At 36.6% G+C, this 18,222-nt stretch overlaps 1 protein-coding gene across 5 annotated transcripts in view; it reads right to left on the bottom strand.

The window, feature by feature from the left end:
- Positions 1-8,237: 8,237 nt before the first annotated feature.
- The window catches only part of LOC5569572 (GTP-binding protein Di-Ras2), a 264,012-nt gene continuing 254,027 nt past the window's right edge, over positions 8,238-18,222 (bottom strand). For all 5 annotated transcript variants that reach the window (XM_001658588.2, XM_021844049.1, XM_021844050.1 and 2 more), the window contains one exon: positions 8,238-8,754. In XM_001658588.2, the coding sequence (XP_001658638.2) occupies positions 8,673-8,754 (82 nt within the window). In that variant the 3' untranslated portion in view covers positions 8,238-8,672. The remainder of the gene's footprint in view (positions 8,755-18,222) is intronic.

Genomic DNA, 18,222 nt, shown 5'->3' with positions numbered 1-18,222 from the left:
TCCAATTGTGTGGAAAGGTAATTCAGCTCATTAGTGATATCATGTATCAAGTCTTGGGTCTTGCATATTGGTTGGTCAGATTTTTATTACAATTGTTGGAAATAGTATATATTAGTTTAGTAAAGGTATATATTAGCTTTGTATTTGGGGTAAAAATAATAGAAAATGTTTATCAAAGTTCTGATAAATTGGTTACACTTTCCAAGGACATGATTTGAATTTTTATGGTACTGAATATATTTGTGTTTCATTTGAAAGCAAAGAATTCAAACAGGTAATCTTTGCTTAGTTTTGATGTGTTATAGTGAAACTTAAAAATGTTTAAATGTATGTTATTGCATTGATTTGGACTGAGAAAATATGATTTTCTTCCTACCGTTGGCAAACGGTTATTTGATCTTGAGCTAAAAAAAGTTTCCACTGAGACACTATAATTTCTTTTGAAAATTACGGCAGATTTGGGATAAATAGCAATTTATTTATTTCAAATGTTATTCATTGGTCTCGTCAGGCAATATGAACCAGATCTATGATTTCAGTAGATACATTTTTTTTAAATTACGGATGTAGCTCTTAGATAATGCTGAATAGAATCTATGTGGTTAGCTCTATAAACTGTATACTTTGTGTCTGTTTATTCGAAGTGACGATGATGTGAGATTTTATGACTGCTTTCAAATCTTAAATTTTGAAATAAATGTATTTTTTTTCTAACGGTGTTGGATGGATTTGCATTCTTTTACTTTCTGTTTTATTTTTGAATAATGATTATTCAAAAACGAGTTGGCACTTTTCCAGTGTTGTTTACTATTTGTTGCATTTGTAGTTTATGAAATTGTGTGCAAGGATTTTGTAATCAAAAATAACCACAGTATGTTAAGATTTAGTTTAGTTGATGATTTTCAAACGATATGGTGGAATGTAATCCATTCGAACCTAGTATAAGAAAAACTGACACAAAGGTAGCGAATTAGTTTTTAAACATGTAAACTTCTTATCATACTGGTGAAAAAACAAGGTTATAGCAACTGTTATTCAATATGACCTTCTTGACCAACATGCTAAAATGATAATTCTTCAATTGTTGCGCTTTGGAATCAATTGATTATACCTAAATGTAATTCAATCAATTAGAAAAAAATAGGACAAAACAACTGAACAGCAACTCCTATCCCTACCTCCTCGTGGTACTAGCCGGGGTACGAGTAACCTTGGGGAAGATCGGGTAACCACCCCCCGGTGGGAACTTTGGTCGTATGCTGACAGGGAAGGGGAAGTTTGCTTTTGCTTCTGCAAACCTTGAGCGTCTGTACTCCATGTTAGGAGCGGCTCACAACAGCGTCTGTTCCCCATGTCAGGGACGGCTGATCATCGTCCGAGTACCAGAGAAGGACTCTAAGCTAAACTGCGCACTATGGTCCTCCGAACATTCAGGGGGAATGGTCCTCCGGAAATCTAGGGGGCTGGTGTCAGGCCCTGCAAGCCAACCTAAAACACATCAGCACAGGAACGTCAACGAGAGAATACGGACCGGAACAATCGGCAAAGACCACAGTGACGGAAATGGACTAGCGATCCGTGGTTTCAACATCGTAGCGCTGAAGGAGGTGTGCTGGACAGGAGCAATGGTGCGAACGTTTAGAGGTAATCATACCCTCTACCAGAGCTGCGGCAACACACGTGAGCTGGGAACAGCTTTTATAGTGATGGGTGATATGCAAAGGCACGTGATTGGGTGGTGGCCAATCAACGAAAGAATGTGCAAGTTGAGGCTCAAAGGCCGGTTCTTCAACTTTAGCATCATAAACGTACATAGCCCACACTCCGGAAGCACTGATGATGATAAAGACGCATTTTACGCGCAGCTCGAACGCGAGTACCACCGATACCCAAGCCACGACGTCAAGATTATCATAGGAGATTCGAACGCTCAGGTTGGCCAGGAGGAGGTTCAGACTGACAATTGAAAAGTTCAGCGCCCACCGACTGACGAACGAGAATGGCCAACGACTGACAGATTTTGCCGCCTCCAAGAATATGGCCACTCATAGCACTTATTTCCAGCATAGCCTCCCGTATCGGTACACCTGGAGATCAACTCATCAGACAGAATCGCAAATCGACCACGTTTTGATCGATGGACGGCACTTCTCCGACATAACCGACGTCAGAACCTATCGTAGCGCTAACATTGACTCCGACCACTACTTGGTGATGGTGAAACTGCGCCTAAAACTATCCGTTATCAACAATATACGGTATCGACGCCCGCCTCGGTACAATCTAGCGCGACTGAAACAACCAGATGATACTTGTTTTAATTATGAATCGTGGTTTACGGCCAACCAGCCGAGTGGAAGTTTAACAACTACCGAAAAGCTAAACATTACATATAATTTGCAATTGGATTAGATGGACAAATTGATGTGAAGATTTGCGAAAAAGTTACACGTCTTCTCAGTGAGAATCGAACTCACGACTCCCCGATCTCTAGTTGGGGCGCGTTAACCACTACGCCATGAGAGGACTCATGAACGCAGAAGTTAACCTGGAAGCCCACACAATAGAAACCTCAGCCAGCGCAGTTGCTGGCTAGTGTAGTGTGCTATTCCTATATCTAAAAAACAATGCGCTCTCGGGCTAGGCATTGGATATATATAGAAAGCGTTGTGTTTGGATGGGCATCTAATTCTTCCGAAAGAGGTGCACTTTGCGAAAGAGGACCACGTGATTATTGAGCTGAAATCGAATTCAGGTTAACTTCTGCGTTCATGAGTCCTCTCATGGCGTAGTGGTTAACGCGCCCCAACTAGAGATCGGGGAGTCGTGAGTTCGATTCTCACTGAGAAGACGTGTAACTTTTTCGCAAATCTTCACATCAATTTGTCCATCTAATCCAATTGCAAATTATATGTAATGATTAGCTTTTCGGTAGTTGTTAACCAGATGATGCCAATGCGTACGCTCAGCATCTTGAGGCAGCGCTGCCGGATGAGGGCCAGCTCGATAGGGCCCCTCTTGAGGACTGCTGGAGGACAGTCAAAGCAGCCATTAACGACGCTGCCGAAAGCATTGTCGGATATGTGGAACGGAGCTCAAAAAACGATTGGTTTGACGAAGAGTGCCAGGAGGTTTTAGAGGAGAAGAATGCAGCGCTGGCTGCAATGCTGCAGCATGGTACGCGACAAAACGTGGAACGATACAGACTGAAGCGGAAACAGCAAACCCGCCTATTCCGGGACAAAAAGCGCCGCCTGGATGAGGTGGAATGCCAAGAGATGGAGTTGCTGTACCGTTCTCAAGAAACGTGGATGTTCTATCAGAAGCTCAACACATCCCGTAAAGGCTTCGTGCCGCGAGTTGAAATGTGCCAGAATAAGGATGGAAGCCTGTTGACGGACGGGCCCGAGGTGATCGAAAGGTGGAAGCAGCACTACGATTAACACCTAGATGACGCAGAGAACACAGGCACAGAAGGTCAGGACAGTGAAGGCGATGGCTACATCAGCACAGCGGACAGTGGAAATCAACCAGCTCCCACGATGGGGGAAGTTAAGGATGCCATTCAACAGCTCAATAACAACAAGGCCGCTGGCAAGGATGGTACCGGAGCCGAGCTCATCAAGATGGGCACGGACAGGTTGGCCGCTTGTCTGCTTCGACTGATAGTCAAAATCTGGGAAACGGAACAGCTACCGGAGGTTTCCACTCCGGCGTTATATGCCCTATCTACAAAAAGGGCGACAAACTGGAGTGTGAAAATTATCGTGCAATCACCATCCTAAACGCCGCCTACAAAGTACTATCCCAGATTCTCTTCCGTGTCTATCACCTATAGCAAACGAGTTTGTGGGCAGTTATCAAGCAGGTTTCATCGACGGCCGCTCGATAACGGACTAGATCTTTTCCGTGCGGCAAATCCTCCAGAAATGCCGTGAGTACCAGGTCCCTACGCTCCATTTGTTCATCGATTTCAAGGCAGCATACGACAGTATTGACCGTGATCATGGACGAGAACAGCTTTCCCGGGAAGCTCACAAGATTGATTAGAGCAACGATGGACGGTGTGCAAAACTGCGTGAAGATCTCGGGTGAACACACGTTCGTTAGAGTCTCGGCGGGGACTACGACAGGGCGACTGACTTTCGTACCTGTTGTTCAATATTGCGCTTGAAGGTGTCATGTGGAGAGCCGGACTTAACAGTCGAGGTACGATTTTCACGAGATCCGGACAAACGATTTTCACGAGATCCGGACGACATGGATATTATTTGGAGAAAAGTTGAAACGGTGGCAGATTTGTTTACCCGCCTTAAACGCGACGCAACAAGAGTCGGACTAATGGTGAATGCGTCGAAAACAAAGTACATGCTAGCGCGACAGGGCCCGCCTTGGAAGCAGTGTCACGATAGACGGGGATACCTTCAAGGTGGTGGACGAGTTCGTCTATTTCGAATCCTTGCTGATGGCTGACAACAATGTTAGTCGGGAAATACGAAGGCGCATCATCAGTGGAAGTCGTACCTACTACGGTCTCTGGAAGAAACTGCGATCAAGAAAGATTCACCCCCGCACCAAATGCACGATGTACAAAACGCTCATAAGACCGGTAGGCGTGGACAATGCTCGAAGAGGACTTGCAAGCTCATGGGGTTTTCGAACGCTGAGTGCTAAGGACGATCTTCGGCGACGTGCAGGAGAACGGTGTGTGGCGGCGAAGGATGAACCACGAGGTCGCTCAACTCTACGGCGAACCCAGTATCGTGAAGGTAACTGAAGCTGGAAGGATACGCTGGGCAAAACATGTTGGAAGAATGCCGGACAACAACCCTGTAAAGATGGTGTTCGCTATGAATCCAGTCGGAACAAGAACGCGTGGGACGCAGCGAGCTAGGTGGATTGACCAGGTTCTGCAAGATCTGGCGAGTGTGGGCTGCAGCCCGAGGATGGAGAGAGGCAGCTGCGAATCGAGTTGTATGGCGTGGAATTGTTGACGCGGTTTTTATTGTAATGTTATATCAATAAATGTAGGACAATACAAATTCATGCGCGCTTCTTGAGTTGTGGTTTTTGAATTCCGCTATACCCGACCAGTAAAAAGCAACACATTTAAATCATAGTTTGCTACACAGTTAACACTTTTTCCTAACAAAATATGTTGCAATTTTGGCTGATTAGTAGTTAAAATTAAAAAAAAATATATATATATATATATATATATATATATATATGTTCCTTATCCGAAATAAGTATACACGTATTTTTGGATTTTTTGATTAGGGTGACCATTTCCGAAAAAGGGTGACCAGAAAAATTTGACAGTAAACGTAAAATTTTCTGAACTTTCAAGAAAAAATGAGGACAGCAATAGCCCCTCTAAACCGGGGGCCTTCAAAATACGAAAAAACGGAAACTATTGAGTTTTTCCATGTAAAAACACAATTTTTGTGAAATTTTATATTTTTCCTAAAAAGTCAAAATCTCTAGCCTTCATTTCGTCCAAAAATATTGAAAATCGGTCAAACAGTTCAAAAGTTATAATTATTTTAAAAATAAAAATTTTGCAAAATCGCGATTTTTCTGGTCACCCTAATCAAAAAATCCAAAAATACGTGTATCCTTATTTCGGATAAGGAACACAATAGCAAATTTTCACGGAATTCGGTGACCCACTAGATCGGTTTTTCATGGAATGGCTGTATATATGTATAAATATAAATCGCTATGTAGAAAATTATTCAAACTCGTGGAGTTATTTCGCAAAACGAAGCTATAACAAAATTCATTATATAATTTCCATGAAATAAAACTGACTACGTTTAAACAATTTCTTTCTGATTGTTTACAACTAATTGTATTACAATTATGTTTATAATTTGATTTTGTTTTGTTTCAAATGTCTTATAATCTACTCAAACAATTCAGAGAGTTTCTAGCTTATATGAAACAAAATTTGTAATGTGTTGCAAATGTTGGTATAGTTATGATAACATTTTGTTGTAATTCGCTGGTCGGGTACCTTTTGACCAATCTATAATTTCTATCATAAGGATGAAAGTTCCATATTATTGCTTACTCATATACAATTCAACGTATCCTTTCTGTATGACTTACCATCATGAATGAGCAAAAGTCTTGCATTTCAGCATTACAATTTTTCGTAGCTATCTTTGGCAGAAGCTTCAGCTTTAACGTTCAACGCTCGGTCATCGTAATCATCGTCATCATCGAAACTTGCAAAGCAGATTTTTTTTGTTCAAAACAAAAAAATATTCAATGAAAATGTGTTCTCTGTATTTCGGTTGGAGAATAGAATACAGTGAACACATTTTCCTGTAAGTTTTCTTGATTTTGAACGAAATAACTGCTTTTGAAAATTCCGAAATCAATGACGGATCCTGCCCCCTCAATTATATACCGGGTACAACAGTTGGTTTATGCTACTTTCAACTCTCCGTAACTCGATATGCTGTATCTCCAACGTTAGTTATAGTTGGTTTTCATTACTACATGGTGCTTTGAACTGCAGTGATTAAGACTTCATATATTCCTAGTGAACTTGATAGTTTGATATCGAGTTATGGGGAGTTGACTGTAAATAAAAAAACTAAAGAAAAAATACCGTATTCCGGCGGCGAATTGATCACTAGGGCGAACTGGACCTGTTTGGAACCGAATTACAATTCCTTTCATGCTACACGTTTCGTTCGCATCACAGACATTCAATGTTTTTCAGTTAATACATGTTTTATGGTGGACTATTTGCTTTTCAGAAATAGTAGTTCACATAAAATTATTTAGCTTTTTCGAAAAGGTAACCAATATTGTTGATAAAGTGAGCACTAAACAGTACGCTGTTGCTAATCAGAGATTTAACATTTTAAAATGTTGCGTTCGCTATGACCTATCTAACTTGTCTTTGAAAATATAGGGACATAGAATTTTTGTTTTATTGACCATAACACCGTTTATGCTCGAAAAACGTGCTTGTTTCAAGGATAATTGCATACCTATAGGCGTACTGTGCGTGTTTTTTGTTTTTTTTTTGTAAACAAATAATACACTTCACTAGTTATAAGAGTTTTAATACCGTTTTATATTCGATACATCAATTAAGCGGACAGAGCTTTAAAAATTAATTAATTTACGTTTTGTTACATGATGATCAATTTCGCCCCAGGGTGTCAATGTGCCTCCGGTATACGGTACCAGACAAACTATCTAACTTCAATATGTTAGGGATGATTTTTGGCTATTCTCTCTAACATAAGAAATATAAGTCTAGTCCTGCCTCAAGACAACGCAAGCGGAATAAAGCCCAGTAAAAGTATTTAACTTCAGAGAATTTGTTTATTATACTTTAATCATATTCTCTGTTTAACTTTTATGTTCTAGAAGTTTTATAGGGTATAGAGTGGAAGGACAAAAAAAAAAACAATTTTTTCTTTATTATTGTGCTTTTTTATCATTGACCTCAGCAGTTATGAATGCGAAAGTACAAATAAAAGTGCGGACTTGCATCGAAATGGTCTCCTTTCTTCCGGGCACTTTTTCTTTGATTTAGGAAGAATGAGTTCGCAGAGGACACTTACTCGATCGTGCACTTTTATCCGAACTTTAGCACTTAAAAAACTACTACGATAGCCCAGCGGTGTATAAAACGCGTCATATAGTTAAAAAATAAAGTGGTATTTGATTTCCAGTTTGTGTCTATTTTCACGGTTTTACAAAATCTGAACAAAAGATTTTGTTTTGATAATGGAAGGAACAATAAAGTAAGAATTATCACAAAATTTTAAGAAAATTTTATAAGACTAGCGAATTTGTTTAAATTATTTGTCTCCATAATGACACGAAATAAATGTAAGAAAGGATAAGATTTGTATTGCTACATTGAAAGGTCTTTTTTTATAAATGAGAAAATTGAATAAATATATAAAACTACAATAGATCACAAAGGGAAACAACACAGGGTTAAGTTTTATCTTTCAGTTTTCCGGGCAGCGGAACCATCAACCAATAACGTTCTTACAATTACATTTGATCAACAAGTTTTAAAATTAACAACAAGCTCCTATCTACCAGTTTTTTATGCTTCATCTGATGTATAAATTTTCCCCACTGAGCATTTGTCACGTTTTATCATCTCGCGACTCGAGAGTTTATTACGAACGCATCATCGGAGAATGCCGCTTGTTGCCGTTGGCTGGCTGCTAGTTTTGCTTGTTTGTCTTTACCATATGCAATGCTCATTTTTTTAAAGCTCGGGTGCCATGTGTAAAAAATGTCCTGCTTCGATAGGTCCACTTTGTAATATGCGCTGCCTCTCCATCGTTCACGTTTACACATCGTTTCGTTTTTTTATGTTTAGTAAGTAAGCTACGTTGTTTTTTTTTGGCAAATCCCTTGTAGGATTTTTAATCTTTGTATTATTAATTAATATAATTTAGTATCATGGATCACAATTCACTTCGCATCGATTATTGAATGTTTTGCAATAATCTCCATAAAATTCAGTTTTGATTATCAAACAACAACAAAGACAAACTGAAAGTGCTGAATCAAACTAATGCATCTATTCGACTATGTGTTAATCCGCTTTGTTCATCTGCATGGTTCTGTGAAATGGAATGAATGTAGGTATCCGACTGCAGAAACGCCTGGCAATTCAATTACTGTATATTGCAGTCTTCCGTACCAGATGCATTCTGTATCTGTTGTTTGGTTTTCCTGGACGATCTTCGGATTAAGGATCTGTGAATGTAAATATTTAAGCAATTGCGAAGTTACTTCGCTTTGAACTTATTGCTATGATATGAATTCCTTGAATATGTTTTATTAATTCAATATGAGTCTCCTATCTCACCATACAAGTCTGTGTATGTCAAAAATTGTGTGTTAGAGCAGTTCAAATAAAAAGAAACAAGTTTGAAAATTCAATCTCCCATATCTTTTATTCTTTGCCATCCTAACGATAAAAATAGTGTTCTGTGATGTTTCTTTTAGCTTCTACAGTGGTAATTTGAAGGTGGCTCAAGAACAATGCACCATAGAGAATTTCAGAAATATGTTTCAACCGCGTTGGTACTGTAATGTAAGTACAAATTTATAATCTCTCATTCTTCAATCTATCTATACAAATAAGAATAGAATGGTGTATGTATGTCATGAAATGGCTTGAGAATGGATTAACGGATTTTCACAATTCTTCCACAGTTAAAATGGCGAAGGATTTCGACGTAATGATGTAATGTTGAAAAAATCCTCCAGAAAAGTCGGAAAAATGGGAGGAAACAAAACTGTCCCTTTGAATGGGAGTATTTATATCGTTTTAGAACAGACTATGACGTGGCAATACAACCTTTGCCGAGAAAACTAGTCCTGAAGGTAATTATAAAAGGAAGCCAAACTTCGAATTTTCAAGTGCTCGAGACTGGAGAATCTGACAACAGTTCGCGTTAAAAATCAATCAAATTGCTTGCTTTCTGATGGTGACCGATTAGATAAATTTTTAACGCGGATCGCTGTTTAGTTCTCAAGACTTGTGCTCTTGAAAATTTGAGGTGTGGCTTCTTTCTATAATCATCTTAATTCCTCTACTAACCGCATCATTTTTTACAACAACAAAATATTTAAATCGCGACAACTGTTTTGTTTTTCAATATTTTTTCCACACGTTCTTAAAAACTTCTTCCATTTTAAAAATCTATATCGTTTTTGATTATTGGTCGTCTGGATCCGTAGATATTCAAAATTCCCTTGGATAGCTGACACGTAGCCATAACCCACTTATATCTTAGGCTACAGATTTTTTCGGTTCTGTCACTTTTCGAAACAATACTCTGATAAGGTTCTGTTGTGAAAAAATGAAGCGATTTGGTGCAACCGTTTTTGAGATATGAGAATTTATGATTGTAGCCAGATAACCAATGATCAATATCGATGCAGATTCTAAAAATAGAAGAGTTTTTTGAGAACTTGTGAAAAAACGGTGCAAATAAATCGAGAAACAAAAAAGTTATAGCGATTTGTTTTTTTTTTATGATAAAAATGGAAGCCGCTGGTAGAGAAGTTAATAAAGAAAGTGACTGAAGAGACTAATTCAATCCGACATATGGAAGAAGACATTGCCATGATTTTGCTTGCCATTATTTAGCTTCACATGGGATTACAGCAACACCAAGCTGAGGGTCATGGGTTCAAATCCCACCGGTCAAGGATGTTACAAAGGTACAGAAGAAATTTAAAAAGCATCATGACAACAATTACTTTTCTATTTTAATTTAACTTTATTTGTTATTTCTATCAAATTTTGTAGTTACGGAAAACAATTCCATCCCATTAGGCGGTTTTCTGCCATGCATATCAATGATAATAGAACATATGTATAATTTCGTTTATTATTACAAGTTTATGAGCTACTTTTTAATTTAAAGCTTTTAAATAATATATTTTGAACATGTTTTATTCTTCTTTACGATTTTAGTGAGGAATTTTTAGTTAATATTAATGCGATGTGACAAACTATTAAATTAACGTTTCTTCCTAAAGTGTTACGAATTTTAAGGTTTTATGGTTAAGGGATGTATACCAAAAATGTACTCAAGAATAAAAATCTATGATATATCAATCCTATTATTGTAATGGTTGACTTACTGATGTGGATTGACGCATGAAATTGGATGTGCCCCACTTGTCCCGTCAAGCGAGGTATCTGCGTCTAATGGATGATTCTGAAACTTTCTTCTAAGGTTTTCACAATTTTGAAATTATTCGATCAATTTCATGTACACACTAGCAAATATGTTGCCAAAATGTGACCGTGTTGTTGGATTTGAAAAATATTGACACTTGAAAATTATATTGAACTATTTGTTCGAAGAAGTATCGTTTTTTTATGTCCCACTTGCCCCGGGGTACCTTTACGATCATTTGTATTACACATGCTTACATTTTCATGAAAGATTTTTTTTCCTTTGATCATAGGCTGTTCTTGGTTTATGGACAAAGGGTCGAAAGACAAAACGTCGAAAGTACAAAAGGTGGAAAGACAAAAGGTCGAAATGACAAAAGGCCTTCGACCTTTTATCCTTTCTTTTTTGTTCTTCGACCTTTTGTCTTTCGACCTTTTGTCATAGATTCCTGTTCTTAAAAAAATAGATTCCTGTTCTTAAAAAAAAAATGTTCAAATGGTAAGTGATATAAAATATAAGAACTCAATGTCGAACAAAAATTCCACTTTAATAAAACTGCAATTCACCACTATTATTGTTTACGTTGAAATGCTGATCGCATTTTTTGCATTCCCATTTACGCCAGAAAAATCTAATGGGATCAAATATACTTGTCAAATCAAAATGTTTTGAACAATATTAAAGTCAATCTTTTATTTTTAACTACATCTATTGCAGAACATATTCAATAGTTCAATATTTCATATCAACACTCTAAAGGTTTTTTAATAGCAATGTTGAGTTTCGGTGGAAGAAAGTATTAAATAGCATAGCATAACTCTTCACACACCCCGGTCAACCAGTCAGTGATTTTCGATAGCGATCGATATAGATTCGTTTTGAACCGTTAGCGATCGCCATCGTTGGTCAAAGATCTATAAAGAATTATGAAGACTGGTTGGTCGGGACCTGGCTACGTTCTTGCAAGCGCGTTTATTTTATAATTGTTCTCACATCCACTTACAGAAGCGCTCGGAACCGAAACAGCTTCCATAGATGAAGGAGGTGAAAAAAATACCGAATAACTGAATATAATGTAAAATATAATATAACAATATTGTGATATTTATATACATAGGGAAGATCTCACCAAATTCTTACTCCCGTTTTCTTATATTCCTATGAATGTCCGGCTTACTACGATCTCCCGTATTGTTGAGAGAAAATGTTAAATTGATTAAAAATCAACAAGGAAAACTTTCTGATGGTGTTGTAGCTATTTACAATTTTAAGAATACTGGTTTATATATGTAACATTCTCCTTATAAGATTATTCTAGATGATTTAAATCAAATATAAGAAAATCGGCACTATAAAATATATTCTACACCAACTTGTGCCATGTTATTTGCAAACCTTAGCTACTGTGAGATTAATATGCAAAAAAGCAACTTTATGAAGCCATTTCCCCAATAAATCATATTTTATTGTTTAATTAAAAATAGAATCATAAGGTATATACAACATGCTTACTTATTAGATGATGCCTACTTGTAGTACGCTTTCAATATTTATATATTCAAAAGAGGAAGAATCCACTAGGAAAACACGTATTCAACGCCAGAAAAAGAAGAAGATAGGATTACATCCCTGTTCTATAATAATATAATGTGCAAAAACTGCTAATAGGTAATATTGATGCACCTAATATTCTCTCGCAAATCAATATCAATGTAGTTTCTCGTAGCTTGAGACACACTGACTTTCTTAGATAAGATTTAAGACGTACTGATTATGGTCAAAATGAGCCGATTCGTGTAATGTGTTCTTTATTCAATCGTGTGTACAATCTGTTTGACTTCTCGATTAGTACTCATACTTTTAGATATCGACTACTTGTTTCCAATGCGTTTGTTTAGTTTAAGTTTTATTCATGTAGACAATGATGTTAGATGAATGTAGCAAATAAATAAATAAATAAATAAATAAATAATAATATAATAATAGTCCATTTATTTATCTTTTGATAATATACATTAAATACATACAAATTCACCTTATTATCTATACTTATTAGAGTGGTTCAAAAAACCGTTTTTGCTCCACACCGCTCATTCGATTCTAGATCAAATTATGAGTGTCCTCCCAAAATTTGAGCTCATTCCGATGAAAACTGAGACTGCACAAGCCATTTAAAGTTTATATGGGAATTACTATGGGAAAAGCAAGCAATTCATTCAATCGGTCATAGTGTTTGCCCATGTACTCTTGGGGATTAGAACTAGGTTGATACTGTGAGATACATTCATTTGCTACAAATTTGCCGAAGACCGTTTTCAAGTCGGACGCCCCAGTAATTAGTTATTGATTTTTGAATGAGTTGTAAAGCTTTGGCTATAATTATTGGACTGTTCTGCAGGCATCACTGGATATATGCAGTAAAACATAGTAGCCATGATTTGTGCGTGCTATCTTTCGCGCCAGGTGCAGCAATGTTGCCTGTTCAGAAGTTAAATGAGCACTGCTGAAGAATTTGTGACTGGATTTAAATCAATAACTAATTACTGAGGCGTTCGATTTGGAAACGGTCTTCGGCAAAGTAGTTGTAGCAGATGAATGTATCTCACAGTATCAACGTAATTCTAATCCCCAAGAGCACATGGGCAAACACTATGACCGATTGAATGAATTGCTTGCTTTTCCCATAGTAATTCCCATATAAACTTTAAATGGCTTGTGCAGTCTCAGTTTTCATCGGAATGAGCTCAAATTTTGGGAGGACACTCAGAATTTGATCTAGAATCGAATGAGTGGTGTGGAGCAAAAACGATTTTTTGAACCACTCTAATACTTATTCTTTATCCACATTGCACAATTTCTTTTGAATTCTGAGACAGATCTTGCATTTCTAACTTCAATTGGTAATTCATTAAAAATTCTAATTCCATTATAATAAATCGATTTTTGAGTACTTGTCATAGTAAACGGCACAACACGTAAATCATCTCTTCGCCTAGTTCTATGGTTATGTATATTTCGTCCTCGTATGATAATATTCGTCAAGTATTCTGACAAGAGTTCATTGGTCAATTTGAAAATAATAGTTAGCACATTGAAAATTATACGCTCTTTCACAGAAAGCCATTGAAGCGCCTCTAACATGTTTAATATTGGAGTATACCTGTTACAATTTAAAATGAATCTCATTATTTTATTTTGTAGTCTTTGCAGTCTATTTAGGTGCGTTTCACTTGCCAAGAATAGCATTGAAGAGCAATAATCGATATGTGGGGCCACTAAGATTTTATATAAAAATATTTTGCTCCAAAACGTGAGTTGACTATTTAAACGGATCAGCAAACCATATTTTTGTGCTACTTGTTTTACTACGTTATCTATATGCGCTTTAAATGTTAATTTTTGGTCAATTAGGACCCCAAGGTATTTAAAAACATCAACTCTCTCAATTTCATCTCCTTCGATACAAATTTTTAATTCAGAATCATTTAATTGCTTCCTATTACTAATTACCATCGACTTAGTTTTTTGGACGTTTAATTTAAGCTTTTTTATTTTCAACCACTTATTCAATAATTTTATATCACTTCTAATTTTCTTAATTGCTATCTTTTCGTCTTTATCTGCAATAAAAATGACAGTATCGTCTGCGAATAAATTAATATCACAATGCTGAATAGCTTTCTTCATGTCATTGATATATAAAATAACAAGAATCGGTCCTCAAACGCTACCCTGTGGAACTCCAAGCGGCACTGATTTTGGCGAAGAAATATGATTTCCGTATTGACATACTTGAGTGCGATCAGCTAAACAAGACTCAAACCATTTGAGGACATTTCCTCCCATACCATATTTACCCAAAGTCTTTATCATTTCCGGCCGTGATATAGTTTCTAATGCTCGCTTAAGGTCTAAGAACAAAACTATAATAGTTTTCTTTTCTTCGATCATTCGCTTCCATTTGTACAACAATAAATTTAATGCACTCACATGAATGGTTTTGCCTAAATCCTGACTGTTCATTTATTATAATTTTATGCTCGTTCAGGTACTCCAGCAATTGGTCTTTGACAATGATCTCTAACACCTTCTCGCAAATAGGTAACATGTTAATCGGCCTATACTCCTCAGATTTTGTTGTACCGGATACTTTTGGTATCGGAATCACTGTGGATTGTTTCCAACTACTAGGGAACTTGCCCTGCTCAAGAGAATCATTAATTATTCCTAGTAAATATTCTCCAGTAATTTCTAAAGAATCTTTAAGGACCTGTAAATTTACATTATCAATGCCCGATGAACTACCAATTTTGGCAATAGCTTTTATCAAAGTTTCATAAGAAACTCGATGAAAAACGTTCCAACAATTTGTGACATAACTTTCATAGTTTCCAAAGCAGTCGTAAACATCATCTATGCTTTCATTTATTTCTTGTACGCTGTTAATGAAATAGCTGTTGAAGTTTTCACAAATGTCTTGATCGTTATCAATATCAACTCCATTGAAACTAATTTTACTTTCCTGTTTTTCTTTACTCTTCCACAGCGACTTCAATGTTTTCCAGAGTTGTTTGCTGTTTCTTCTATTTTGCTCTATTTTTCTCTGCGTGTATTCTGCTTTCGCTGTTCTAATCGAATATGTATATTCATTTCTCAAAACTTTGTTTCTTTGCCAATCAACTTCATCCCAACTTACACTAGCCTTCTTGTACGCGACATCTCTTGCTTTTTGTAGGGTTTTTAATTCTAATGTGTACCATTTTTTCCGGTTTCTACATTTTATTTTTATCTCAACTACCAGTTTGTTTATATTCTCCTTCAATACAGTTTTCAAAACCTCAGATTTTTCGTCTAATTGTCTTTCGTTGTGATTTGGCATACAATTTCTTAGTAATGCAATAAGTGCACTTTTTGAATACTTCTTCCAACATTTAATAGTAATGTGGTTCTCTACTGGTTGGAAACATTCGTTAAACTGAATTGTTATTGTTTCATGATCTGAAATCTTATTATCGTGATCAACAGTAACATTCAGCTGATCGTCGTTACAGAAAACTAAGTCTATAATAGTCTGTGATCTTATAGTACAGCTTGCCATTTCTTTTACTTTTTGGTCTAGATTAAAACACTCCATTACACTGCGAAGGTTTCTACTGTCACTGCTATTTTTCCAATTAATGTTGAAATCACCGGCAATAAGGTTCATTTTATTGGCATCAACTATTTTCTCAAGCCAGTTTTGTTCCAAATGTAATAAAAAATCTTGTTCGTTTACACTCGGCGAATGATTCAACAATCCGTACACTCCAGCCTTAAGTCCTTTGACTACATTTATTGCCATAAACCAATTTAATCCACAAGTTGAATTGTCAACAACATGATATTTCATAGATTCATGGATGTACATTATCACACCTCCAGTGTGCCTGGATACCGACAAGCAACATAACATTTTGTAATTTCTTATGCTGTACTCACTTATATCAATATCTGATGTGAAATGAGTTTCCGTCAACATTAGAATTTTGGGTTTTTTTCTACTCACCAACATTTTCAATTCAGTGAAATGCGACGTTATGCCAGCAATATTTAAAAGAATGACATCCGTTGCTCCTTTTGATTGCTATGCCTCATAATTTATGTAGCGCCTTGAAATTGTATTTTTTTGCAAATAAATTGGACAATCCACACTCCAGGATGAGTGGTTGACATCAAATTGGGTTTTTCTTTCTTTGTTGGAATGGATACAATTAATACAGAATTCTTGTTCAGATGAACAATCCTTAACATCATGCCTCTCAGCACACTTAGCACTAGAGGGTCTTGCCCGGGATTTCCCGGGATAAAAATCCCGGGATATCCCGGGATCTAAAAAATCCCGGATCCCGGGATATTTACCGGAAATCCCGGGATTTCCCGAAACTTCAAAGGAAGCATCATAAGCCTTAAGCAAAAACCTTTATATCCTCTGAAAATGCATTATGAAGAGTTGGATTTTGTTCGTATTAGAGTAGTGGCCATAAGATTGCAAGAGTGTCTGAGCGATGCCGTATGGTAACGTGTTATTATTCTTTTGAATTTTAAGATGAATCTCTACCATAACTCCAAAAGTATTTCTCTGATATATTTTCATACAGTAGTGTTTCTTTCTTATGAGTAGAGAAATATGAATTGCAATTTTTAAGTTCTTGTCATGGCTGAAGAATTAACATTAAAAAAATAAGTTTATAAAATTGTTTCATAACCCATATCGTTTCTAAGCCAAGCATAATAACAAATTGGCTTAAACATCTAGCGTGTAATTGTGATATAATTGACTCAATGTTGTGCACACATATCATAAAAAGTCGCATATTTCGAAAATGAACTATAATTCAACTTAAATTTGTGAATTTCACATATATCGTACAAGTAATCGAAAAAGCATATTTTGAAGCTGAAACCAACGTATCGTAAATATGGTCTTTCTATGGAAAAGTGTGAAATACAATGTAGCTTCAATGTCATACAAATTGACAACGTTCAATATATTTTCCAAAGCCTTAACACACATTCAAGCCTGTATAACCATAAAATGCATTGAAATTTGACATTTCGACAGCTTTACACTAGTTTTAAGCGCATTGTGTAAAATCCCGGGATCCCGGGAAATCCCGGGATTTTGAAAATAAAAATCCCGAATCCCGGGATTTTTTCAAGTCCGGGAAACAAGACCCTCTACTTAGTACAATGGAGGTTATTCTTACATTCGCTTGACTTATGTCCATATCCGCAACATTTGAAACATCGAAACAAATCAACACTTTCCATGATACGGCACCTTTCAAAATCAATATTGAGCTTACCTTTTCGAATTACCCTCTCAAATGTGATCGCGTCAATTTCGCATATTAATGAGAACTTATTTTCTGGGTTTTTCTTCGATGGAACACATTTCAACACATTTAGGTACTGGACATCTTCAATGTTATTCTGATTCCGCAAAATGTCAATTAATTCATTTGAATTATAATTGCCTCCCACTCCAAGTATTTTTATTCTTGGCCTTTTTTGTTGTTCAATAGCTGCAGAGTAGCCTTCGCTTAATTTATCTTCAATGATTTTTGCAAGCCCTTCGGCTTCGTTTTCATTATTACATTCAACAATTATTGACCCATTCAAACCATTTCGTACACTTTTTATTCCAACTTGGGCTGGATTGACTACACTTCTCACTTCTTTTTTCGTTTGATGATTGGACTGCGTAGCAATTGGTTTGACCCGCACTGTACAGCCGAATTTCTTATTGGAGTTACTTATATTCTCATTCACTTCGCTCACTTTTCTATTACTAGGGAGCCAGACCCAATTCTTGGCACTTTTGATTTACTTCGGCAGTGGGGTTTTTTGAAAGCTACAAAGCTAATATTCGTCCAAAATATACGTCGTAGTGAAGTGCTTCTTATTGCAGAGTTTCAGACAATTCGGCCGAGAAAAACCCCCCCATGCCAAAGTGAATCATGGAAGTGCCCAAGTGGTTCTGCACCTA

The sequence above is a fragment of the Aedes aegypti genome, chromosome 2 (genome assembly GCF_002204515.2).
Source record: "Aedes aegypti strain LVP_AGWG chromosome 2, AaegL5.0 Primary Assembly, whole genome shotgun sequence".
In the NCBI taxonomy this organism is placed as follows: domain Eukaryota; kingdom Metazoa; phylum Arthropoda; class Insecta; order Diptera; family Culicidae; genus Aedes; species Aedes aegypti.
Note: the sequence above shows the minus strand (reverse complement) of the source record. Positions and strands in the feature narration are given on the sequence as shown.